General features: G+C 38.9%; 1 protein-coding gene across 1 annotated transcript in view; it reads right to left on the reverse strand.

Moving 5' to 3' along the window:
* LOC105924951 overlaps nucleotides 1-14,863 on the reverse strand; it is a gene marked incomplete at its 3' end in the record, with an annotated part of 51,701 nt that extends 36,838 nt beyond the window's left edge. The window contains exons 1-2 of the mRNA XM_036128698.1: nucleotides 14,764-14,863; nucleotides 8,963-9,557 (exon numbers count right to left, since the gene is read on the reverse strand). Coding sequence (XP_035984591.1) covers nucleotides 8,963-9,472 — 510 coding nt within the window. The remainder of the gene's footprint in view (nucleotides 1-8,962; nucleotides 9,558-14,763) is intronic.
* Nucleotides 14,864-27,477: the final 12,614 nt, after the last annotated feature.

The raw sequence follows: 27,477 nt of genomic DNA on the forward strand, positions 1-27,477 counted from the left end.
CCTGCTCCATTGAATCCACTTGGGGCTGGAATGCACAATACACCTACATGTCTTCTGTCTATGGACACAGTTTCATGTTGATTAGCTCAGAGGGGTAACATAGCGACCGTATACAGCAAAACATGACACTTTCTGTTGTCAGGGGGCGTGGCCTAAATTATGTCATCATTTGATCATTGGAAATTTTAGAAGACCTGATGATGATCAATCATGGAAAGTTTGGTGACTCTGTGTGTTTCTGTGTGGGAGATATAACACTTATAAGCCCCCAAAAAGGCCCCTCTTTAGGGGGGCAGAATAAAAATAATAATAATAATAAGAAGAAGAAACAACACAGAAACAATAGGCCTTCGCAGCGCTTCGCTGCTCGGGCCTAATTAAACAACACAGATACAATAGGCCTTCGCAGCGCTTCGCTGCTCGGGCCTAATAATAATTAACACTACAGATACAATAGGCCTTCGCAGCGCTTCGCTGCTCGGGCCTAACAACACAGAAACAATAGGGCTTCGCTGCTCGGGCCTAATAAGAAACAGTACAGATACAATAGGCCTTCGCAGCGCTTCGTTGCTCGGGCCTAATAAGAAACAACACAGAAACAATAGGCCTTCGCAGCGCTTCGCTGCTCGGGCCTAATAAGAAACAACACAGAAACAATAGGCCTTCGCAGCGCTTCGCTGCTCGGGCCTAATTAAAGGATTACTGCTTAGGAGTACCATTTTGTGGTTAGGATTTTTTTATACCAGAATTATCGAAGTTGATCATAACAATTATCAGTTTTTTTGTTCATTTACTGAGTTGTCACTTGAGGGGCTGGTCTTGGGGACAAAGAAAAAAGCGGATGCCATTGACTCAGGCCAGCTGACAGCTTTGTTAGGGCATCGGACAACAAAGTCTTTTTTGGCCCCCCTTCCACACCTGCTGCCACCACACCACACACACACACACATACACACACACACACACACACACACACACACACACACACACACACACACACACACACCAAAAAAAGTCAACTTAACTGTATACTTTATGCTCTGGAAATCTCTGTATTTTATACTGGATATTTTCAACTAATTGATCTTTTCTTCATAAGAGAACAGCAAGCACTGCAGCCAAAATATGGCCTTTTTTGACCTGCTGTATATTAGCCAGTCCCTAAGCTTGATGTATCATGAAATTGTTGACCTTTCGGGTTTTGTGATTTTTATTTTATTTTATTATTAAAATTAAATAATAATAATAATGTTATGTTCATAGTGTTTTTTTCCTAATCCACCTCTTTTATCTTTCAATCCTTATGTAATTTTGTCTGTGTTGTGTGCACCTGCCTGTTGCTTTAATCCTATAAATTTCCCCGTCGTCGGATAAATAAAGGATTAGCTAAATTATCTTCTTAAATAACACTTTTCAATAGGATATATGTACTGGGTTCTTTCAAGGTCTTAATTACATTTTCTGTGTGGGTTCCAGTAACATATGATAGATAATATCTTTGAAAGTTAACATGAACTGCTGCTGAAGATGACCTCTCTTATCTAAATGGATGTTCTGTGGATGACTGAAACGCCTCAGTCAGTGACGTCAATCTGTGGGTCTGGGTCTGGGTCTGTCGGGGCAATGAAAGAAGTTTCGACTCCTCTCTCCGTTTCTGTCGCTCGACGTTTTCTTGCTCATGGTTTTTCACGTGCTTATATATATTTGTTGTGTTTCCACTGAATTTAACCGGCTTTTTACAAAACACACAGCTTGATTTCATTTACGGTATTAAAATAGAGGCAAACGGCGATTCTTTCCCTCTTCATGTTTTTCCGCTCCTGCTATCTCTCTCTCTCTCTGTGACTCTGAGCAGCAGCAGCGCTGTTGTTTGTGAGATAGAGCTCAGTGGGCGGGCCAGGCTGAGCCTGCATGCTGATTGGCCGGTGCCGCTGAGCCATGTGACAGTACGAGAGGGGAGGGGGAGCAGCAAAGTGTTGTGACACAGACGGGGAGACTTTGGTGAAGCTGCTGCAGTGAGCGGGCGCGCTGACTGACACTCTGACCATTTTAATGGTCAGAGTGTCAGTTTTGGGCCCCCCCTCTATCCTGGGCCCGAGACAACTGACCTATTTGTACCCCCCTGTCAGCGGGCATGCATTGACTTCTGCCTAATCCACTTTCTTGTTTAATTTCAACAAATATCAGATTGTTTGTGAGATCTGTAAAAAGATTTTACGGTGGAGATGTGATGCTATGAGGTTAAAATGGGAAAACCTGTCTTTTATTTTTATTTTTATTTAACCTTTATTTAACCAGCAAGTCCCTTGAGATTGAGATCTCTTTTTCGAGGGAGACCTGGCCAAGACGGCACACCAGTTAAAATACAAACAGAAGTACAACATAGATAAAATCTCACATAGAGGAAAAGACAGGTCACATAGGGCAGTTACATTTTTCAATTACATGACATTTTAACATGGCTTTAAATTCATTCAATGGGATTAGATCATTTAAATGGAGCAAGTTTTGTAAATTATTCCAAGACCATGGAGCAAAGTAAGAGAAGGATTTCTTCCCCAGCTCAGTAAAAACCATTGGAACATGGTAAGAGCGCCACCTGGTGGAACGGAGATGAAAGTGACTGGAATTTAGCTTGAGGAGATTACATAAATATGCCGGCAGTTTACCCAACATGGCCTTGTATAAAAAAATATACAAATGAAGTTGTCTACGTAGACTTAGTGATGGCCAACCTACCAGTTCATACAGCATACAATGATGAGTACGGGAATAAGAATTAGTTAAGAAGCGCAGAGCACTATGGTACACAGAATCTAACAGGTGGACAGTACTAGAGGCAGCATGCATGTAGACAACATCACCATAGTCTAAAACACTTAAAAAGGTAGCCTGCACAAGTGTTTTTCTGGCTGACATGTTAAAACAGGTTTTATTTCTAAAATAAAACCCCAGCCGTAGTTTCAGCTTTTTTTTACAAGTTTCTCAACATGAACTTTGAAAGAAAGTTTGTTGTCCAGCCAAAAACCTAAATACTTATATGAAGAAACATTTTCAATTAAGTCTCCATTTAATGTGTTAATAGTTATATTATCTGGGGATTGGGAACGAGCCCTTGAAAACGTCATAAATTTTGTTTTCTTAGTATTTAGCACTAACTTAAGGCCATGTAGAGAAACTTGTAGCTGCTAAAAGGCCAACTGAAGGTCTTGCGTGGCTTGGTTCAGTGAAGAGGCAACTGAATAAATCTCAGTGTCATCTGCATAAAGATGCAGTTTAGCAGTTTTCATGTCCTTTCCAATGTTATTTATGAATGTAGAAAATAAGAGGGGGGTTAAAATCGAACCTTGAGGAACACCCATAGAAATGTCTAAAAAGTCTGATTTAAGACCATCTATAGAAACACATTGCGTTCGCTCTGTAAAATAGTTTTTGAACCAAGTTATAGCTGGGTTTTCTATACCAATGTTTATTAATCTATCTAGTAATAGCTTATGGTCAACAGAGTCAAATGCTTTGGACAGATCCACAAATAGTGCAGCGCAGTGTTGCTTCTGGTCCAAGGCATTTATAATGTAATTTAATAGTAGCAAATTTGCTGTAACAGTGCTGTGTCCAGCTCTAAAACCCGACTGTACATCAGTTAGAATGTTGTGCTCTGCCAAGTAGTCTTAGTAGTCAAGAATAGAGAGCTTGGAAATTGGTCTATAATTCGGAAGATCTGAAGGGTCGCCACCCTTTAACAAAGGAAGCACATAGGCTACTTTCCATATTTTAGGGATTGAATTGGTCTGCAGACTACAATTAAAAATGTATGCTACAGGCTTAGCTATAAATTCAGCTGCAACTTTTATTAAGAAAGGTTCTAGGTTGTCTGGTCCTGCTGATTTTTTTGGATCAATAGCTTTAAGAGCAATACAGGCATCCTTTTTAAGAATGGGTCTAAAAACAAAGGTTTGCAGTGGTGTTTCAGAGCTGGAGTTGGAGCACTGATAACTAGATTTGGACTCATTGAAGATACAGCCAGCTGATACAAAGTAATTGTTAAAATGACCAATTATATCAATTTTGTTTTTAATTTCAACTGAATCTACAAAAATATGTTGTGGGAGACCTGCAGACGAAGAATTGGAATTAGACAGAGACTTAATTTGTTTCCAGAATTTAGCGGGGTTATTGAGATTTTCAGACACATTTTTTAGATAGTAATCTGATTTAGTTTTTCTGGTCATGCATGAAATAGTTTCTTTTATAGCGGAGGGTGGCCTGTAACAGCCAACAACAGTCAGGTGTGTGTCCTTGTATAAATTTACTTTCAGTGCCAGTAGATCAAATTGTTTGGCTCTACTTACTGACAATTCCACTGAGCTTAAAAATTTTGATTTCACATACATAGCGACTCCGCCCCCTTTACCTAAACGATCTGCTCTGAAAATATCATAGCCATCGATAGCAATCATATTGTCAGTAATTGTAGATTTTAACCAGGTTTCTGATAAGACCATGATGTCCATATCAGTTGCATCTACCCACAGTCTTATGTCCATTTTTGGAAGGAGACTTCTAACGTTAAAATGCATGATTCCAAGTCCGGATCGGTTTTTGAAGTCACATGGGGAATATATATTTTGTAGTGTATCAGGCCCAGGATTTGGCTGTACATTCCCAGATAACAGCAAAAGTAGTCAGACAATAGCTTTGGTATTCCCAGTGAGTTTTTCATCACAGTCATTGGCTGACGAGTGTGATGAGAGTCCATGTTGCACAATAGAGTAGTTTTTTAAGACATTGACTATTAACAGCTGTAGCGAGGGGCTCATTTGTGTTAAATGGTTGTAGAGTGTTTGTTGCTGTACAGGATGGATAGGCTGGTGATAGCTGCATGCATCCTTAGTTGGAGAATGAGATATTTGCAATGTACTCACCTATTTATTATCATCAATAAATGGGGATGGCCTTGACTTAAATCCATCATTAAATGCTGTGAGTATTAAAAATAGTAGAAAATGCATTGTGCTTTCATAAAAATAAAAACATAAAACATAGGTTGAGCAAACAAAAGGTTCCAAGGGCTCACTGTAGAGTTTAGGGAATCTTGTAATCTGAGATGACTCACTGGTCCAAATGTGCTGATCAACACGCAGGCTTTTCACTGATCCGTGAAACTGGTTGTGATTTAATTTAATTTAATTAATCCTGAAATGCTTCACATGTGCAGCATGTTAACCAGCAGGTTAACCAGCAGGCAGCATCAAGGATCATCACCTCAAGTCCACATTGCTGTTTTGCAGGAAGAGCATGGCTAAGCTAATCCAGGCTATTGTTTCAGGCTACTACCCAGGTGCGGGGGGACGAACCAGGCTCCAACCCGATCAAATGGCTCCAAAATTATCAGTTTTTTGGTCACCATACAAGCCATCCAAGCCATCCATCAGTAGTCAGGTGAAGCAGACCCCCCAGAAGACAAAGCGGACTTCAAGTTCCCCCAGTTCCTTCAGCAGGCCAGAGACAGTAATCCTTCTCCTTTTATGATAGATCCAAGTATAACGAAAATAACGAAAATACTCATCACACCTGGGGGAAAGATGAAAAACTTTTGTATGACTCATTTTTAGAAAAGAACACTAAATACAAAGTTTGTGACTGTTTCACATTAATTATGTTTGGACTTATCAACACTTCACTACAGTTGGAAAAGACAGATAATGTTTAAATTAGACAATGTGTACTGCATTTTTGGGAAAAGAGATGCTGGTCGATTGCATTCTGCTTTCAGACACAAAGCCTAGAAAATGGGGTTTAATAAATATTGTTAGCCAGAGCTAACATGGATGTTGAAGGACCTTCAACAGACCTTGGAAACTAACCTGTCAGCCACAAAAAAGATGAGTTTGGCACAAACACACTTTCAGCAATCACTTCAGATTTTCTTGCACACAATCAGAAACTAAATACAATGAGAAATGTAACAAATGTATATCTTAAGATGCGACTTAAGATATACATTTCACAAAACAGGTGACGTGCATGAAGAATAGGGAAAGCCACTAAGAAAAGTATTTTGCACCACAATATTCATTTAAGTGATGGAAGCATAGAGCAACTTTAAACATAATATGACAATAACCAGAGTTGTTAACGTATAAATATTGGTAATTATAGCATTGAGACAGAGGTGAATGTATCAAAATAGTTTGAACACAGACTGATTCATCCTAAAAAAAACTTGTAATAGAGCAAACATGCCCGCAAGAGGGCAGTATAGACAAATTAGCAAAGACTATTTTTTGACGTTTTAAAATTTTTATTTTACCAATTACCTAGTTATAATGCACTCATATAACTATAACTAGGAGGAAGGAAATAAAGCAGAGCCATCTACACTTTAAAAGAGAACGCACGAGAAAAACAAAGGCAATTCAGAAGTTATGAGAAATTATCTTATCAAAAGCCACAGGACATATCTTCTGCAGTTTGTCATAATCCTGTCTTGTACTCAATGTCTCACAAGACAATGAGACTAAAATTGAATTTTCTGGCCTACATACAAAATGCTGCATGACATAAAACTTAAGGCTATTTCATACACTATGAGAAGCACGAGATTTGCTCTAGCTGATGTAATTTTGTTCTTGCAGCCCTGCTCTTGGAGTACTTGCTGCTTCATCTCAACACGTCATCTGGGCAGAACTTTTTTTTCTTGCAGGTTGTCTTGCAACTGTTGTGTGATTGGTCAGTATCTAGATGGGAGTGTTAAGTCAGCACACCACCATTTCAATGGCAAAACATGGTTGTACCAGCATCATGCTTCTCTTCAGCAGGGACAGGGAAGCTGGTCACAGTTGATGAGAACATGAGTGGAGCTAAAAAAAGAAGGTTAATCTCAGAAGTTAACCTGTTATACTAGACAGGGGCTGAGGTTCACCTTTCAGAAGGACAATGACCCTAAACATGCAGCCAAAGCTACAATGGAGAGATTTAGATATAGCACATTGAGGTGTTAGAATAACCCAATGAAAGTCCAAATCTAATTCCAATTTAAAAATCTGTTGCAAGACATGAAAATTGATGTAACTTTGGATACAGGAATTTTACCTTCCAGCTGGGGGTACGATCTCTAAGGTAAGTTTTTATTTTTTTTGCTACCGCAGTTTTTGGACTATAAGGCGCAAATCCTTAAATCTTCTCAAAAATTGAGGGTGCATCTTTAATCCGGTGCACCTTATATATAATTAAAGTTGTGCTTACTAACCGATTTTATGTGGTACAATGTGCTCATAAATCTGTTAAAATGTGTAAGTATCACTTTGGTAAGCAATGAAGCCGCTCCCCTCAGTGGATATTTGGAGCATTGCGGTACACTGTGTCACTACCTGATCGGACACTTCAGCAGTTTACAAGACTGCCTGACTGTAGTGTCGAAACTTGAAGTGCATTCATGTAAAGTCCCCCACAAATAGTTGCATGCACAACTTAATTTTTACGACTTCTTGCAGCAAGAAGTCTTTACGTCGATCTGTTTTATATGTGACACCGAGCTTCATACATTGAGCTGCTCCAAGCAGGCAGCCGCAAGTATGCATAGCATCACAGCCCCTCTCTGTTCTCACCGACAGGTGTACAGTGGGAGCCTGCAGGAAAAGAAACGGCTCTAGGTGCTCTGCTAGTGTTGGGATTAATGTTTATACTTCATTAACCAATTTATCTTGTTATGATGTAGTAATGTAAGCTTCTGATATAATCATATTACTCACATGATAGCTTAATCATGTCCCCTGTGAAGAAACAGAAGAGACTCTGTTTCTTCCCTTCCTGAAACAAGAAGACTCAGCTACAAGATTATGTGCTGACTGAACGTGATTACTCAGCTGTGTATCTTTGTTGACAACTGAGGCTGTAACTATCTGTTCCCTCACCCCTCAGTACAGCCTCAGTCAGTGTAACTAGGGACACGCCCCTTTCTTAATAAAACCGAGGAGAACGCTGAAGACCGGCAGAGTGGGTTGGAAATTGTAACTGTGCGGTCTTCTTCCTACTCTCCTCGAGAATGAAACCAAACTAATTGTCTTTGTGCCTTTCTTGCCCTGTTTGTATGATGTTCTAGGTGCATAGACCTGACAGCTAGCTAATCACACATTTTGCCATCTGTTCCACCGCTTTATCCCACTGGCAGAAAGTATGGGAATTGTAGGAATTTGGCACAAGAAATGTAGGCAATAGTACCCTTGACTATGAAGGGTAAAACGTCCGCAGAGAGTCAAGCTCACAGTATGTGCTCATACACCCAAATATGTGGGAACCTTTGCACAGCCCATGCCTGGAGTACGCACTAGCAACAATAAATAATAAGTTCATTCACTATAAAAGTTTATTTTGGCCTTATCTTAGAAACAGGGCAGTGTAGTCCAACTACTCTCTCCTCCTCAACAGAGACGGATAGAGAGCTGTGTATGTGAAGGGGCGGAGTGCTATTACACACTTGGGATGAATATTTAGTGTATGTAGTTTACAATCCAGTGCACTTTATATGTGGACAAAGACACATATAGACATGTTACTTCTTAGTGTGCCTTATAATCCGATGCACCGTATTGTCTGAAAAATATGGTACATGTGCTATGCTTTCAGAATAACTAAACTCCAAGCCCGCAGCCTGCTCACAGAGCAAAATCTAAACCAGACAGTAACTAAGTCACAGATATTAAAATAGCTGAGTTATTTCCCCTACTGCATTAGTGTGAAAAAGGGAAGATCTCATGGTTTCAAAACTTTGCACTAAAGGCAATAACTCTATTTGAAGAATAAAAAAGCCACAACCTTGTTCACCATTCCAAAATAAGACTAAAAAAAACAAAGATGCCAAAGCAGTGTTTGAATACATGCAACTCTAATTTAGTATTTTTAATTGACAAAATCTGACTGTACTACTTTTAGCTGAGAAAGTGAAAGAAAAAAGACTTACCATGTAGGCTTTTACTTCTTCGTTGCTTTTTCTGATTATCCTTTGGGTTTTCAGCATTTCCTCATTGGTGTTTCTAACTTCTTCAGCAGATTTTTCTATGTAAACTTTTGCTTTTTCTGTTGTTATAATTAAATTCATGACCTCCTTCCATTTTTTCTCAGTCTCTTGTCTATGCTGGTCCATTTTTATCTTCATAATTTCTAACTGATTACTTTCTTTAAAAATTTTCTCCAGCTTCTGGTCAAGCATTTTTCTCCTTTTCTCAGCCTGAAAACTCATCCATTTTATTTGTGTCTTTTCTTCAATAAAGTGTTTCGGGCAATGTTTTGTATCTTCTCTAATCACATGTAACATTTCTCTGATTTCATCTGGCTCAAAAGTTACTCTCCGGATGTCAGGCCTCATTTTTTTCTTCAAACATTTGATTTGGTTTCTCTCTCTTTTTGTATCTTTACCACGTTGTTCAGCATCTTCAGCTACCTGACGCATTAATTGCTTTTGCTCCTCCATATTGTCAGTTTTAGGTTCTCTACAAAATTTTGTCCATCTAACTGCAGTCAGTTTTCCATTATCTTCATGTTCTTTTCTCGTGATTCTGTTAAAAGATGAAAAAGTAACATGTCAGGAAAAATTCTATTAAATTTTATTTATATAGCGCCAATTCATGATACAAGTCATCTCAAGGCACTTTACAAAGTCAAATTTAATCATATTATATCTAAGGAAACCCATTAGATTGCATCAAGTCTTGACAAGCAGCATTCACTCCTGGAGAAGTGTAGAGCTTAAGGGAGAGTCATCTGCATTGTCCGTGGCTTTGCAGCAATCCCTCATACTGAGCAAGCATGAAGCGACAGTGGAGTGGAAAATTCCCCTTTAATGGGAAGGAAAAACCTCCAGCAGAACCAGGCTCAGTGTGAACGGTCATCTTCTTCAACCGACTGGGGGTTACAGAAGATAGAGCAGAGACACAACAAGAGAGACAAACAAGCACATAAGCACACTTTGATCCAGGAATCTGTTCTCCATTAGATGGTAATAGTGGGTGATCTGTCTTCCCTGGATGATGTCACAGCTAACAGAACGTCAGACCAGGTGTACCTACTATGAAGAAAAAATGACAGAAAACAAAAAGTTACAAGTTGAAATGACGACAAGCATGATGAACTCTGAAGCCTGACTGGAACTCTTCAAATAGGTCATGTAAGTGTTCACATAGTTGATTAGCAACTACTTCCTCAATAATCTTAGATAGGAAAAGAAAATTTGATATAGGTCTGTAATTTATTAAGTCATTTTGATCAAGAGAAGGTTTCTTAAGTAAAGGTTTAATAACATCTATTTTAAAGCCTGTGGTACATATCCATTTACTAAGGATAGATTAATCATGTCTAAAATAGTGCCACTGATCAAAGGGTATAACTTGGTTGGGATTGGGTCTAACATACAGGTAGAAGGGTAGATAAAGTTAAGATTTTAGATAGCTCAGAAAGCTCTACTGCTTCTAAACAGTTCAGACATTGCACAGGTTCTAAATATTCCTTCAACGCTGCCTCACTTGCTGAGGACGAGGTAATCATGTTTGGGAGGATGCCAATTATTTTATTTTTAATGGAATCAATTTTATTTATGAAGAATCCCATAAAATCATTACTGCTAAGAGCTAAGGGAATGGACGGATCAATGGAGCTGTGACTCTGGGTAAGTTTGGCAAATAAACAAAAGAGAAATTTAGGGTTATTTTTATTCTCCTCTACTAATGATGGGTTAGGGTTAGGCTCTAACTCTGCGAAGGGTCTTTTTATACAACAATAGATAACAGTTTTTCCATATTAGGTATGATTCCTCTAGATGTGTAGAGTGCCATTTTCAGAAATAAATTAATTAACTAAGTCTTTGGTGTGAGAGACCTTATATTTAATAAACCACATTTAATTGCTTTATTTTTTTGGTTCAAGTTGAATCATATTGATTTTTTGATTTTTTTTCTTATTTGCTCCTTTTAGGTCCGTTTTTAATCTGTTCAGTTTTGGCCATGGGAAAGATACCGTCTCAATAGGGTAATGGATGGGTAACAGTACAGAAGCTGCAGAGAGGTGTGTTAAACTACGGCTCTGCTTCCTGGTCTGGACCCTGGGTTGTCAGCATTTTGGAGAACTAATAAATCCAGTCAGATTCCTAGAAAGAAGAGCTGCACCTTCCAAAGTGGGATGGATGCCGTCTCTCCGGATCAGACCAGGTTTTCCCCAGAAAGTTTGCCAGTTATCAATGTAGCCCACGTCGTTTTCAGGACACCATGCGGCTAAACATGTTATCACTGGTCAGATCAGGCAGGGGACCAGAGAAAATTACGGAGTCCAACATTGTTTTAGCAAACACAGAAGCTACACTAACTTTAGTGACCTCCAATTGCCGTGACCGGGTGTCATTACCGCCAGCGTGAATAACAATCTTACTGTATTTACGCTTATCTTTAGCCAGCCGTTTCAGGTAGGATTTGATATTGCATGTTCTGGCTCCTGGCAGGCATTTGAGTCTGGTCCCTGGTGTCTGTAGTGCCATGTTTCTGACTATAGAGCTGCCAATCACCAGAGTCAGCTTCTCAGCAAGTGTGTCGCTGAGTGGGGAAAATGTGTTAGAAACGCAATCGGGTTGGTGGTGACCTGGGGGCTGAAATCTAGAGCTCTGCTTCCTGCGTATTGTCGCCAGCCGGCCTGATTACCCGGCTGCTCAGGTGTCGCTACGTGAAGCTAATCTCTGTGGCTCCGTGCTAGCTAAGGGGCGGCTATCTTCTGGTTTTTCAGCAGCACATAGCCGCGTCTCCAATTCTGACACCCTCGCCTCCAAAGCTAAAAGAAAACACTACTCTTATTGCACGTACCATTATCACTAAAGGAGGCAGAGCAATAACTAAATAGTCAGCCATAGTCATGTTAAAGATTCAAGGCCAATTATCACAGAGGTCAGCAAAACAAGCTATTATGTCAACTGGGTTATCAGTCTTATAGTTAGGGCAAGGTTGGTTTGAATAGTATTCCACTAATAAACTCATCAACTTGACCTGGCAAGCTGCATTCTATGTTTGCTAATCTAAAACATTTAGTTATTACAAAAAGCAAAAACTGAAGATATCTGTAAGGAGAAATACTTTTTACAGCACTGTATCTACAGTTTATCTGGCTTTGTACTGAATTAAGCGTTAAAGTTATTTGTGTCAAAAGTTTATGTAAGAATTACCAGAACATGGTAACTTTTTTGTGTGTTGCCTTTAGTTACTCCCAAAAGATTATAACAGCTAGCTAAAAAAAACAATAAAAAAAACAAAAACATGCTTTGTCTATAATAATGCAAGCAAGGCAAGAATGTGAAGAATGGACATGTTTTGGGTGTGTTTTCTTCATCTAACTTATTAGATTTAAATATGCTCTGTTCTTTGCAGGGTTTTACCCCCCACAATGTGAATTGGATTTACAAAAGATTGCTCCTCTCTCATAAATGTATTCTACATTCCGAACTTCTATGGACAGAACCTTGCTACTCATTTCCTATCGCTCAGCAACTGCAGGAAGAGTAACTAATTTTCAATTTGACCTATGGTCATATTTCTATGTTATCCCTATTATTAGTTAGAAATAATGAATCATGTTCTATTTAACCATCAGATCAACATACAGCAGAAGAGCGATACTGATGCAGTCTTTTTTCACTCACAAAGACACAGGCTCTGTCGTTGAAAGGACCAATGAAACTACAGATGAGCCAGAGGAAAAAACATACAAAGTTATCATGTCAGTTGCAGATTTCCACACTGATTACTCCAGGCTCTTTTTAATTTTTTTGTCTTTCTGTATCTGAACTGTAAATAACATTCTGCAAAAACATTCTGGGCAGCCAAGATTTGGTCAGGAGAGTCAAATAATTGAATGTGTTAGTGGACTTGGTCGCTGTAGCATAGTTAAAATTGTGACCGAACCACACCACAAACATTTCACAAGGACCTGAGGAAGCCATGTCATTTTTGAGACCAGTATAGACACAACTGGTAACAGTTTCTTACTATGACTTGATCCTGCTTTCATATTAAGCGGTTTGTGAGTGGTGCAACCTGGTAGTTAGTGTTAAAGTCACTAAAGGTTAGGGGCAAGGGGTTGCCAAGTGGTTTGTGCAGGGCACTTGCGTCCTTGGAGGGCCGCAGGTGAAACAGTTTTTCTTACAGAGAGCTCTAGCCACATATTGATCTGACTGTTAGGGAGGAAACCAGCTTAAAACACCTACATTTAAAACATGCAGAGGGCTTCCCTGGAAATATTCTGCTTTGTTACAATATGATGCAAGTTCAACTAAAAACAGCATAAATTATGACTGCAATCATTTAAAAAAAGCCTGATCTCAGGAAGGTGTACTTCATGCTATCTGTTTGTATCATTATATAGAAATATAAAGACTTTTTATATGACAGATAAAAGATAGAGATAACATTTTGGAGATTTATGTGAACTATCTTATTTTTTTTATCAGGGCATCAGCACTAAAAGGAATAAAAAGCCTTTGGATATACCTTTTTATAAAAACTTATTTCACCTCAGGTGTGATCTGGTAAAAAGGCAACATTGAGTAAAATATTTTAATCAAGTGTGCCTCAATGAGTCAATGTATGCTTGTGACATCACAGGCAACCTACTTATCTTTATAGCATTACAGCATTACAGTGGCTTCCAAAAGTCTGCACACCAGGTTTTGATATAAAAAAAACTCATAAATTTTTCTAAATGTTTTCTACCTATGATGTGACATAGTTCAGCCCAAAATCATTCAGAGCCTTGTTAAATATAGCTTTAAAGTAATGTTTTAATCTTAACAACATATTCCTTCTGACTGGAAGTAATATTAATGTTTAGGACTAGCTAAGCAAGAGTCCCAGCTTGAAACAATGGAGAGAACTCATTTATATAGCGCCAATAAAATAATAATAATAATAATAATAATAATAATAATAATAATAATAATAATAATAATAATAGTGATAATTATAATAAAGCAAGATACATTCCAATGAAATGTGCCCTCTGCATCCAGCCCTTCCCTTAGGGAGCAGTGGACTGCCCCGTACAGCACCAGAGGAACCTTCTGGAACTGAAGGCCCGTTTACACAACACTTTTTTAACCGAGCCGAGACCAGTCCGAGCACGGTAACCGAGATAACTCTTGTGTGTAAATGGGGTCTTGCTCAGGGACCCAGAGTGGCAGTCTGTGGGATTCAAACCTAGAACCTTGCAGCCTGTCCAAGACGTAAGCAAACTGCTCTTTCACTAGGCCACCATAGTTCCACTATTAAACTATTATATATATCTATATCTATATATAGATATATTATTATTATTATTATTATTATTATTATTATTATTATTATTATTATTATTATTATTATTATTATTGGCATGCAGTTAAAAAAACAGATCAATTCCAAATTTAAACCCATTTTTACATTAATTTATTATCGTTTGTCTCAATTCTTAGCAGAAATATCTTGTTTAATCTAAATCAGCCAAGGGTATGAATAATTTTGAAATTAGCTGCAACCTGTTTCAATTGAAACATGTCTGTATATGGGGAAATGTGTTAATTTGAAGCCCCTTTAAAAATTGACTTTGAGTCTGCATTTTCTCTCATACTTTTTTGCTAAATATAAGCATGCTCCCAGGTTACAAATTCAAAACTGATGCCATAAGAATACAGACCTGAGTAGAAAGAATGATAAAATTATTAAAATGTTTTAAGTGACATTATTATCATTATCGTACCTGAGTTTTTTCGTCTTGATTTAATAAACCCCACCAAAGTCAGGTAGCAGGTCATCTGTCAGTAGTATGCTGGTCTGCTCTAATAATACCTCTGATGGTTAGGCTAGTTATATTTTTGTTCAAATGCTTATATATCTCTTTCTTACAGATGTTCATTGAGAACCAAATTTGGTTGTCAGATATATGTTTACCATGGAAGTGCCTGATGATTGGACGCTGGTGGGCGTTTTCAAACTGAGATGTTATGCGCATAGTCTGGAATTTGCTGATAAGGACAGCATACATGCTTGGCCTTCCGCAGTTGTCCTGGCTCTGCATATACATAGATTCTCCTATACATACGTATACACGCATGCAGGCACACACAGTACCATAAAGAATCACAAAAACTGATCTTTAACACACAGAGATGTTTACGGATGAAAATTGTTTCCTTATGTGCAATAAGTCTCTTTATGGTAAGGCATGGTAAAAAGCAATGATGTTTTTCCCAGCTAAGAAAAGTTCCCTCTTAGACTTTGACCTGTACTTCTAGTGGGTTCTTATTGTTTTGGAAATGCTGTCTACTTGAGAAGGTACTCAAAGGTTTTTCACAATATTGCAGTATCTACTTTTCTTAACAGCTAACTAAGATGTTGCAAAATCATTCTGACTTCTGTGTGCTTGGTGTGCTAATGAGGTGCATAAGAAAAGGGTGAAAGACCCAGAGACACAATAATGGACAAGCTCAAAGACAACAAACAATCTGATCAAATCAGCTTATTTAAATAGCACAGTGGTCATCTCAATGCACTTTTCAGTCAATTCAATCAAATCAGACAGCTTGGTTAGAAGGTTTTCTATCAAAGGAAACAGTAGATTGCATCGACTGGCAGTATTCACTCCTCAAAGAGCTATAGTGGACAGTCACTTGCATTGTCAATAGCTTTGCAGCAATCCATCATACTGAGTGTAGCGACAGTGGAAATGAAAACTTCCCTTTAACAGGAAGAAAGCTCCTGCTGAACCAGAAGCAGGCTGAGTTGTTGAAATTGATTGCTCAAAATATTAATTATGTTGATGGATCCTATAAAGTGACTGAAAATTAAATATATGTTTTAATTAAGGAAAACTTACTTTGTGTAAAATTGGCAATCCTGATAAACCAGCTGTTAAGAATTAAAAATATATCTTAGTTGGGGTTACTGAGGAAAGCAGAGCTGGGTCTGTCCTTTCCTGCTCCAGCGTAAGATAAACATGGAGTTTTATTGCCCTGAGGGGGTGGTCAGCAGGAGAGGGGGTCAGTCATCCTCCCTCTGAGCTTGCAGGAGGAGTTTTAAAGTTGATAAAAGGAATGTCTTGGTAAAACTTACTTCAGACAGACAGACTTATCCACCGGTGAGAACAACATCTTGTAATGGTATGTACTCTGTCTCCATATTTAATTTCTATGAATTAAATATGTATTTGAACCGTTCTACCTCTGATCAATGATTCCTTATTTTATTGTCAAATCTTAAACCGGGGTAAAAATGGGCCTTTAGTAGCAAAGCAGGATTAGGCCAAGAATAAAAATATCACACAGCCCTTAATTCAAAATGCCTGTTTTCACAAGTCGATCTGGTCACAACAAAAGAAAAAAAGGTTACTTGACAACAGCAAATTAACAAATGCTGTCTTGTATGCAACAAGTACTCACATCTTTGAGATGTAAGTGAAAAATGATCTTATACGCCACCGCATCAAAAGCTTTCTTAAGACAGTAAAAATATGGCATGTCTGACAACTTTACCATCAAATAATTTGTCAAAGAAAGAATAAAAAATAAAACTTATTTTTGGTAATTTGTAACAAACCATGACATCGAGGTATTCCACTTTTGATCTTGGTTTTTTCTTTCCATTCACAACCACAGACCCTCCCCAAAATGTGTTCATTCTCAGCAATACGCTGCTAGTATTCCAAAAAAGTAAAAAAACAAAACAATTGGACTTTTTTCCGAAAGTTTGAAGATGTTTCGCTTCCTATCCAGAAAGCTTTGTCAATTCAAAATGTCTGGAGTAGTGTGGAGTTCCAAGCTTTATAGTGCTGTCCAACCAAGGCCTTGTAATGCCTGAGATAACATGCAAATTGAACCGAAACAGGTTTTTGAGAGTTGGGACCTAAGTCCTTCTCTGTCTAAGGTTGTTTTTTCTCTCTTAACGTAGATGGCTTCCCTCACCCCCCTTTCAAACCATCTGTCTTCTTTGTCCAAAATGTGAACATTTTAGTCCTCAAAGTGTCCTTTGTCCTTAAGGTGTAGGTGGACAGCAGAGTCTTGTCCTGAACAGGTAGCTCTCCTGTGTTGAGCCATACGTCTGTGGAGAGGTTGTTTGGTTTCTCAAATATAAAGATCACAACATTCCTCACTGCACTGAACTGCATACACCACTCCGCTCATCTTAGGTTTGGGGGTTTTGTCCTTGGGATGCACCAGCCTCTGTGTGAGGGTCCTGTTTGTTTGAAAGGTAAAGAGATATTGTGTTGGAGAAAATCATCTTGAGTTTTTCAGAGACTCCAGCAACATATGGGATGACGATCTTTTTGCGTTTATTCTTTTCACCATTATGTTCTGCAGCAGGTCTTTTGGATTTTCTTAATAGATAGATAATAGATAATATAAAGAGTTCAGGCTTCCTGTTGATTAATTTGCTTTTGTGTTTGTGAAATTTAGCCCAAAAAACAACAACATATTTATAGGAAGAAAGTGTCACTATTGTTATCAGGTATATGAAAACCAAAAATAACATTATTGTAGTAAAGTTGAAAATCAAAAGACAGAATCTGCAATTCAATTCAATTTTATTTATATAGTGCCAATTCATGAAACATGTCATCTCGAGGCACTTTACAAAGTCAAATTCAATCATATTATACAGATTGGTCAAAAATTTCCTATATAAGGGAACCAGTTGATTGCTTCAATACATTTATGAAATTACCTCCAGAATTTGAGTAAATTCACATGACCAAAATAAGTGAGCTGATTTTTCAGGTTGCACTTGGCAGAAAGAGCAACTAACCTTTGTATCATTCTTAAATTTTGACATAGTTTTACAGTGTAGAATCTGTGCATCAATTTGACTGAGATCTCTTTTTTTTTTTTTCTAAAAGGAATCTCTGGTAGCATCCAAACTTTTTCCCACTCAATATCAGTCACAAAATTGGTCCAGTAAAACGTAGCTGGAGGGACAAAAACCAAGGCATGTTGAAAGTCTTATCTTGAGAAGTTTACCAGATGAAACTCAGACCTTACCAAGAGAGGACTGTGACACAGGAGGATTGAATGATAGGTGAGGAGAGTTGTAAGAGCTTCTGAAAAGCATGCATGGACCTGGTCGGATAGCATCAATCACAAATATATTATTTAATAATATATTTACTGCTATTTTTTATCTTGTAAGAAATTCAGAGTAATTATATTGAAGCCCACCTTCTTTGAACAGCTGACTAACCAGAATGATCCCAACCAATTATTCAAAAATAAAGTTTTGTTTTTATAAATATTACAGTTATTCCAAATAAAGTAACTCGTGGAGTGATGTTGTGTTTGTAAATAAAGTTTCACACTAGAAGTTGATGGAAGAGATAAAGTTTAAGTGGTATTTTTGGAATACTATAATTGCAGAGCAGCAGAAAGCTAAGATCTCATTGAATTGGGAGTGGTGGCCTAGTGGTTAGAGCAGTTGTGCTCTGAGAAGGATGCAAGTACCTGGTTCGATCCCAACTGCCTGCACTGTGGGTCCCTGAGCAAGACCCTCAACCCCAGATTGCTCCCCAGGCACCACACAGTGGCAGCTCACTGCTTCCCAAGGGGATAGGATAAGATGGAGAAGTGAATTTCTCCATTGTGAGATCAACATGTTTATTTTATTTATTTTATTGAGAATATATAGTGTGGAATAAAATCCCAGATGGATGTGGGGGATTTCTCATAAATTGGTTTTTGATCCAATTTATCTTAAAAGTATTATTAAGTGCGCCAAAATCATTGAAATTCAAACCACCCTTATCATAGGATCTTAAAGTGACAGATTTTCTTAAGTGATGGGTTTTGTTTTTCCATAAAAAAAATTGTGAAATATTTTCTTAATGGAATTACAAGTTGTTTTATCAACATGTAGAGACTGGACGGCATAGGTTAGACACAATATTCCTTCCGCCTTTGAAAAAGAACTCTTCCCCTCAGACAGGTCTCTCTGCACCTAATGAATAATGGTAGAGTCTGAGATTTTTCCAGAAATGTAATTAAGTCTCTTTTTAAATAACTGCGCAAGACCGTCTTACTTGCTCTTCTGCTCCCCAGGGGGATTGTGTAAAGAAATCTCCCTAATACACTATAGTCTTGTATCTTTCTACTGAGGCCTTCCGCTTCTTCTCATAAAAGCGGTTTGCTTCTTGCGACTATTTCAGTTACAAGGATACAGGAACACTAAAAGTATGCATGCGCAGTTAGCTAGCGGAAACAAACAAGGAACGTCCACACACATTGGTGCTACCTGGGCGTGGCAGAATGATTGGCATGTGGGCCAACCAATCATAAGGTGATACCCACGGAACTCAAGGGATAGCGGGGTCATGAGCAGGACAAATCCTCTGACTAATCACTACCATTTGGACCAAATGGCAGGGATTGGTCAGAGTTTTTACAGGCTCGCAGCTCTCGAAGGTCTAGACCTCCTTTTACTGAATACATAATGTATTTACTACTGTCAAGATCAGGGGTGTCAAACTCATCTTGGTTTAGGGGCTGCATACAGCTTAATCTGATCTCAAGAGGGCCACACGAGTAAATTCATTGCAAGATTAAATAGAACTAATAAAAGTGGATTGGTTGTTTTCTATATTAAATTAATTTCACTTTTACACAATATACTATGAATAACCTCAGCGTATTTAAGAAAAGTATGTGCAATTTCAACAATACTTTTACTCAGTTTAACATTTACTTGTGCATCATGCATAAGAACTGAACACAGTGATTGTTTTTAAGTTCCAAAAAATGTGAATAAATGTTTTTCAAAATTGTACACTGTCCTGCATGACAAAATACATCAAACAGATAACAATTAAGAAATTATTTAAAATCAATTTTCCACATCTGAAGCTCAGTGCCACCATCTGCTGATTAAAACACAGCACCCCTCGTGGACAATATAGGAACTGCAGATTTTCAATTAAACGAAGTACATGTTTTTTTCAATAATTGTTTTATCATTCTCTTCCTTTTATCTCTTCTTTCGTTTACCTTTTCTTTTTTCTTCTTGTTCTTCCTTTCCTCTCCTACTTTCCCATTGCAGTGTCCATATCATTTGAGATATTCCCAGCATGAATTAAAATAAAACTATTCACATTCATAAATCAAGCAGAGCACTATGGCAAAAGCAGTACTGCTCCACTTGTGAAAGTCACATCTGATGAGCTCTTTTTGGCATTAAGACAACAATTCTTGTTGCTACATTGCCAGACAGGACACTGGATAAAAAAATTAATAATGATAATGCATTTAGCCACAGGGCCGGACCAAATCGTTCGGGGGCCGGAAGCGGCCCGCGGGCCGTATGTTTGACACCCCTGGTCAAGATGGAAGGACCATTTAACCCAGTATAACAAAAAGTGTTTCTGAACAGGATTACAAACTATAGCTGTAAGGATTTTTTGGGTTTATCTACAATAGAAGTGAAGTCTGTAGGACATAAAAGTTGCTCACTTTTAGTGATTTGAATGCCAAAGTACAGGGGTTGGACAATGAAACTGAAACACCTGGTTTTAGACCACAATAATTTATTAGTATGGTTTAGGGCCTCCTTTTGTGGCCAATACGGCGTCAATTCGTCTTGGGAATGACATAATCTGGGGGAGTGGTGGCCTAGTGGTTAGAGCACAGAGCTTCGGTCCCAGAGGTTCTGAGTTCAACTCCCACAAGCTGCCATTCTGGGTCCCCGAGCAAGACCCTTAACCCCAATTGCTCCCCAGACGCCGCACAGTGGCAGCCCACTGCTCCCCAAGGGGATGGGTTAAGATGCAGAAGTGAATTACTCCATTGTGAGATCAATAAAGTTCAATTATTATTATTATATGAAAGTCCTGCACAGTGGTCAGAGGGATTTTAAGCCATTCTTCTTGCAGGATAGTGGCCAGGTCACGACATGATGCTGGTGGAGGAAAATGTTTCCTGACTCGCTCCTCCAAAACACCCCAAAGTGGCTCAATAGTATTTAGATCTGGTGATTGTGCAGGCCATGGGAGATGTTCAACTTCACTTTCATGTTCATCAAACCAATCTTTCACCAGTCTTGCTGTGTGTATTGGTGCATTGTATCCTTCAGGATACAGTGTTTGAACCATTGGATGCACATGGTCCTCCAGAATGGTTCGGTAGTCCTTGGCAGTGACGCGCCCATCTAGCACAAGTATGGGGCCAAGGGAATACCATGATATGGCAGCCCAAACCATCACTGATCCACCCCCATGCTTCACTCTGGGCATGCAACAGTCTGGGTGGTACGCTTCTTTGGGGCTTCTCCACACCGTAACTCTCCCAGATGTGGGGAAAACAGTAAAGGTGGACTCATCACAGAACAATACATGTTTCAAATTGTTCACAGCCCAAGATTTGTGCTCCTTGCACCATTGAAACCGACGTTTGGCATTGGCACGAGTGACCAAAGGTTTGGTTATAGCAGCCCGGCCGTGGATCTTGACCCTGTGGAGCTCCCGACAAACAGTTTTGGTGGAAACAGGAGAGTTGAGGTGCACATTTAATTCTGCCATGATTTGGGGAGTTTTTTGGATACAATCCAGGTTAGCATCCGAACATCCCTTTCAGACAGCTTCCTCTTGCATCCACAGTTAATCCTGTTGGATGTGGTTCGTCCTTCTTGGTGGTATGCTGACATTACCCTGGATACCGTGGCTCTTCATACATCACAAAGACTTGCTGTCTTGGTCACAGATGCGCCAGCAAGACGTGCACCAACAATTTGTCCTCTTTTGAACTCTGGTATGTCACCCATAATGTTGTGTGCATTGCAATATTTTGAGCAAAACTGTGCTCTTACCCTGCTAATTGGACCTTCACACTCTGCTCTTATTGGTTCAATGTGCAATTAATGAAGGTTGGCCACCAGGCTGGTCCAATTTAGCCATGAAACCTCCCACACTAAAATGAGAGGTGTTTCAATTTCATTGTCCAACCCCTGTATGTTACCAAATTACTTCCTGGGATTCATTAATTGATGCTGCCAAACAGCAGGGGGGTGGGGGTAGGGGGGCCTAAATCCAGATTGACTTTCATCCATAATTGCATCTAAAATATTTACTCTATTTGCAAGAATCAGTGCAAGGATCTTATAATAAGTACATTAGTCATCAATTATCTAAGAGCAAAGGGTCCTTTCTTGGTTTGGGAATCAGGGTGATTGGCCCCTGAAATAAAGTGCACCTCTATTAATGCTCTCTTTAAAGACTTCTAAAATAAACGTGGCTAAGCTTTCAAAGAACTGTTCATAAAGCTCAGCAGTGAGGCCATATATCCCAGGAGACTTGTTGACTTTTAGACACTTTATAGCATCTGAGACTTTTCTTAAAGAAATAACTGTCACAGAATTCACTTTCAGCTTAAATAAGGTAAAGGTTTTTCTTAATTTTCTTATCATTACAAATAGTTCCATTTATATTTAGTTGTAGAATAGAATTTGAGTTGGATTAGCATTCTCGAGTCTAAAAAAATGCTGAAGTTTGCTCACCTCCTTCAACCCACTTTTTACAAGACCCAACAAATGCTCCTTCAGATTTGTGCTTATAAATCTCATCTAACCTGTACTATGAGTTTATCTGAGTTTAGCAGATTCATCGAGGGCCTCTATTGGTTTTGAAGTAAAAACCAATAGAGGCCCTCTATTGTAACAAAATGTGTTCCGTCCGTCCGTCCGTTGTCTTCCGCTTATCCGGGGTCGGGTCGCGGGGGTAGCAGCTTCAGTAGGGAGGCCCAGACGTCCCTCTCCCCAGCCACTTGGGCCAGCTCCTCAGGAGGAATCCCAAGGCGTTCCCAGGCCAGCCGGGAGACATAGTCCCTCCAGCGTGTCCTGGGTCTTCCCCTGGGTCTCCTCCCGGTGGGACGTGCCCGGAACACCTCTCCAGGGAGGCGTCCAGGAGGCATCCTGACCAGATGCCCGAGCCACCTCAACTGGCTCCTCTCGACGTGGAGGAGCAGCGGCTCTACTCTGAGTCCTCCCCGGATGACTGAGCTCCTCACCCTATCTCTAAGGGAGAGCCCAGACACACTACGGAGAAAACTCATTTCAGCCGCTTGTATCCGGGATCTCGTTCTTTCGGTCACGACCCAAAGCTCGTGACCATAGATGAGGGTAGGAACGTAGATCGACCGGTAAATCGAGAGCTTCGCCTTTTGGCTCAGCTCTCTCTTCACCACAACGGATCGGTACAGCGCCCGCTTCACAGCAGACGCTGCACCAATCCGCCTGTCGATCTCCCGCTCCATCTTCCCCTCATTCGTGAACAAGAAATGTGTTACTTCTGTCTAATCAGCTCTTTTTTTTTTTGCTAATCCAATGCGGTATTTTCTAACATAAATTTTGCAAAGTTCGTATTTCAGAAATTCCCAGTTGTTACAGAACATATGTTCAGCAAGAGCTTTGTTCCAACAGAGCCTTATCAAGATATGATAAGGCTAATAAACAAAGATATAAGGACAAAATAGGAACAAAAATAACAACTATAAACTAGAACTGCAAGCAGTTATTAACGGGTTCCAAGCCCACCCACGCCCCGCCCCCTTGAGCATGTTCCTGGACTTTAGTTCAGAGTTCAACACCATTATCCTACAGCATCTGGTGGAAAAACTGGAACATCTGGGCTTCAGCACACCCCTTCGCAACTGCCTGCTAGACTCCCTCACCTCCTGACCTCTGTTGGTCCGGATCGGACAGAACACCTCTGATGTCATCACCCTCAGCACGGGCTCCCCACAGGGATGCGTCCTGTGCCCCCTGCTGTTCACTCCGATGACACACGACTGCGTCCCCAGGTTCACCACCAATCACATTGTGAAATTTGCAGACAACAAGATGGTGGTGGGCCTGATTAGAGACGACAACGACCAGGACCAGGACTGATCCTGAACGTGGAGAAAACAAAGGAAATCATCATGGACTTCAGGAAGAAATTGCCTCGCCATGCTCCACTTCTCATTAACAGCTCAGCTGTGGAGGTGGTCGGCAGCAATAAATTCCTCGGGGTGCACATAACAGACAACCTAAGCTGGTCTGTGAACACCACGTCACTGGCGAAAAGGGGACAGAAGCGCTTGCACTTACTGCGGAGGATGAGGAGAGCCCACCTGCCCCCAGCCATCCTCATGACCATCTATCTGCTCCCAACTCCCTACAAATTAAGCATGTCATAATCAGTGAGAATGCTATACAGCATTCTCACTTATTGTTTTCCTGTTTTTCTTTATCAGTGAGAATGCTATACAGCATTCTCACTTATTAAGTTCCTTCAGGTCTTGATTATTATTCCGTACGTTTTTCGGCATCTAACTACTCCTGCATACTTCAACCGATTTAAACAATTTTCGTATCAAAACGTTCAGCTCGTTCACGACATTACTGCTATGTCTTTTTGTAATTATAACTTTTATAATATTTAAAATATTTAACTTTTTGTGCGTTTTTTGCTCTCATTGAAAATGAATGGAAAATCCTTCAAATTCTTCAAATATTTCAACTTTTTGACATCTTACTGCTTCAGCCTACTTTCAGCTATAAACGTTATTCAACTTTTAAAATGTAGTAATATCTTTTCGCTATTATGATATGTTTCAGCTTTTTCATATCTTTCACCATTTTCGTATAGTACGTCTTTAAAATAATTTTGGCTTTTCAAGAAATTCTGCAAATAACATGCGTTGCTATGGTCGTCAAGGAGGCTCTTTTAGAGTGCGCACTCTAGAAATTCAACAAATTCTTCTTCTCCGAACAACTTCTTCTCACTCGCTCAAATTTTGCCCTATCCACATAAATTATACATCAAAACGTAGGAGTTTTTGTCTGGATTCGGAAAATGTAACCATCATTGGTGTGGGATTTATAGATTTTTCGCAAATCACCTCAGAGCGACACTAACCCGAAACCTTCCCTATTCATTTCCTATGGAGCGGTTTTCAAAAATGTCACCTGGAAATCCAAAACATCACATGTTTTCGCATCGTCGCTACTCCTAAACCGTTTCATGTAGAGGCATGAGACTTTCACACATTCATGTCCCGACCCTTCTGGCGCTCACAAAAGAGAAATTTTGTCGATAAATGTTACGGTTTTGCCGCAGGAACAATTTGTTCGGGAGTAGCGAATGTGCAAAATCCTTAAAACGCTTTGGAGCTTCATTCTTCCACATCATCCACTTTTTACATCGTCGCTGTGCCTACACCGATTTTTGTACAAACATAAAAATGAACTCCATAGTCCTCAAAAGCCTGCTGATACTCAGAGTGAAAGAATTATTTTGATATCTCTTATACTTTTTCAGCTAGAGCGATTTGTTCGGGAACCTTTTTAGAGGATTTCTGAAATTCACTAAAAATTCCCTTTATATCATAATTTTTTACGCCTTTATTAAACTTTTTTCAGCAAAAACCGATAGCATGTCTTCTTCTCCTATCCGTTAAGAATTAAACGCTGAAAAAATTACGTCTCTACCATTTACGGAACAGGAGATATGGAGCGTTGTTTGAGGCAAAGTTCTCCATTATAATCCAATAGCAGCCTCTGACACAAAGTGTCTGCACTTCGGTAGACGGCCCGCTGCAGCTGTGTCAGTGAGTTTCCATGACGACGGAACTCTGAGGGCCAGTGGGAGAAGCTCCAGTCCGGTTAGAATGGCAACTTTCAACATCCCCTGCAGTGGCTGTGATTAATGTAGGAGCCTGAAATTCGCACAGTCACTTCCTCTTAACATTTTAAAATTTTCAACTGACTTTCAGCGATATGTCACTTTTCTGTCCCATTTTGGATGTCACATGCTTTCTTATTGGGCCTCTGCTTCCAACAGGACCTGGCATGATGCCCAGACACGACCCAATTGGCCAATACAGCACCACCCACCTGTGGGAAATGGCGCTACTGACCATTTTGGTCAAATGTTGAGTTCTGGACCTAGATGTGGTGAGGCTGAGTTGCTAAAGGAGGCGGATCTGACCCATGAACTTTGGTCACGTTTGGTGACATTAAGTATTGGCACCCCTTTTTGAGGCACTTCCCAGTACAGGATTTGGACCAAACTGACAGAGTACAATCACCAGGTGATACTGAACACAACCTTGTTAGCGGCTAACGGTTAGCATGTTGCTAACCGGAAGTAGCTCTAGGAAGCTCGTACAAACTTCTGCTTCACAGAGTCTGTACTTCCTTTAGAGAGAAATATTCTAGTTGTTCTTAATCTTCAAATTCTTCAAATTTTTCAAATTCCTTCAATTTTTTTCAAATTCTCCAAATTTCTTCAATTTTTTCAAATTTCTTCAAATGTTTCAAATTCTTCAAATTTTTCAAATTCTTCAAATTTCTTCAAATTCTTCAAATTTTTCAAATTCCTTCAAATTTTTCAAATTCTTCAAATTTCTTCAAATTCTTCAAAATTTTCAAATGCATTCAAATTTTTCAAATTCTTCAAAATTTTTAAATTCTTCAAATTTCTTCAAAATGTTCAAATTCTTCAAATTTTTCAAATTCATGAAAATTTTCAAATTTCTTCAAATGTTTCAAATTTCTTCAAATATTTCAAATTTTTCAAATTCCTTCAAATTTTTCAAATTTTTTCAAATTTTTTGAATTCCTTCAAATTTTTCAGATTTTTCAAATTATTCCAATTTTTTCAAATTTTTCAAATATATTTTTTCAAATATTTCAAATTTTACAAATTTCTTCAAAAAATTTTAAAATTCTTCAAATTTTTTCTAATTCTTCTATTTGTTTCAATTCTTCAAACTTTTTCAAATTCTTCAAATTCTTCTATTTGTTTCAATTCTTCAAACTTTTTCAAATTCTTCAAATTTTTAAATTTTTTCAAATTCTTCAAATCTGATTTCAATGTTTTCTGCATCTTCTTCTCAAATAATTCTGCAGATTAGCATTCTCACTCGCTGTTGCGTAGGAACAGCTTTTTCTAGTTATTACTATTATTATTATTCCGTACGTTTTTGTGCGTCTAACTACTCCTGCATACTTCAACTGATTTCAACGATTTTCGTACCAAAACGTTCGGCTCGTTCTCGACATTACTGCTATGTCTCATGGTTATGGTACCTTTTATACTTTATACTTTTATACGCACAAAAAGTATTTGTACTTTTTGTGCGTTTTTTGCTACCATTGAAATTAATGCAAATTCCTTCAAATTCTTCAAATTTTTCAAATTCCTTCTAGTTCTTCTGATACAACTGATATCAATACTATTACTACAACAGATACTACTACTACTAGTACTACTGATACTACTACTACTACTACTACTGATACTACTACTACTACTACTAATGATACTACTGCTGCTACTGCTACTACTACTGATGCTACTGCTGATACTACAACTACTACTGATACTACTACTATTACTACTACTAATACAACTACTACTACTACTGCTGATACTACTACTACTACTGCTGCTACTGCTACT

This window comes from Fundulus heteroclitus, unplaced genomic scaffold, assembly GCF_011125445.2.
Source record: "Fundulus heteroclitus isolate FHET01 unplaced genomic scaffold, MU-UCD_Fhet_4.1 scaffold_109, whole genome shotgun sequence".
In the NCBI taxonomy this organism is placed as follows: Eukaryota; Metazoa; Chordata; class Actinopteri; order Cyprinodontiformes; family Fundulidae; genus Fundulus; species Fundulus heteroclitus.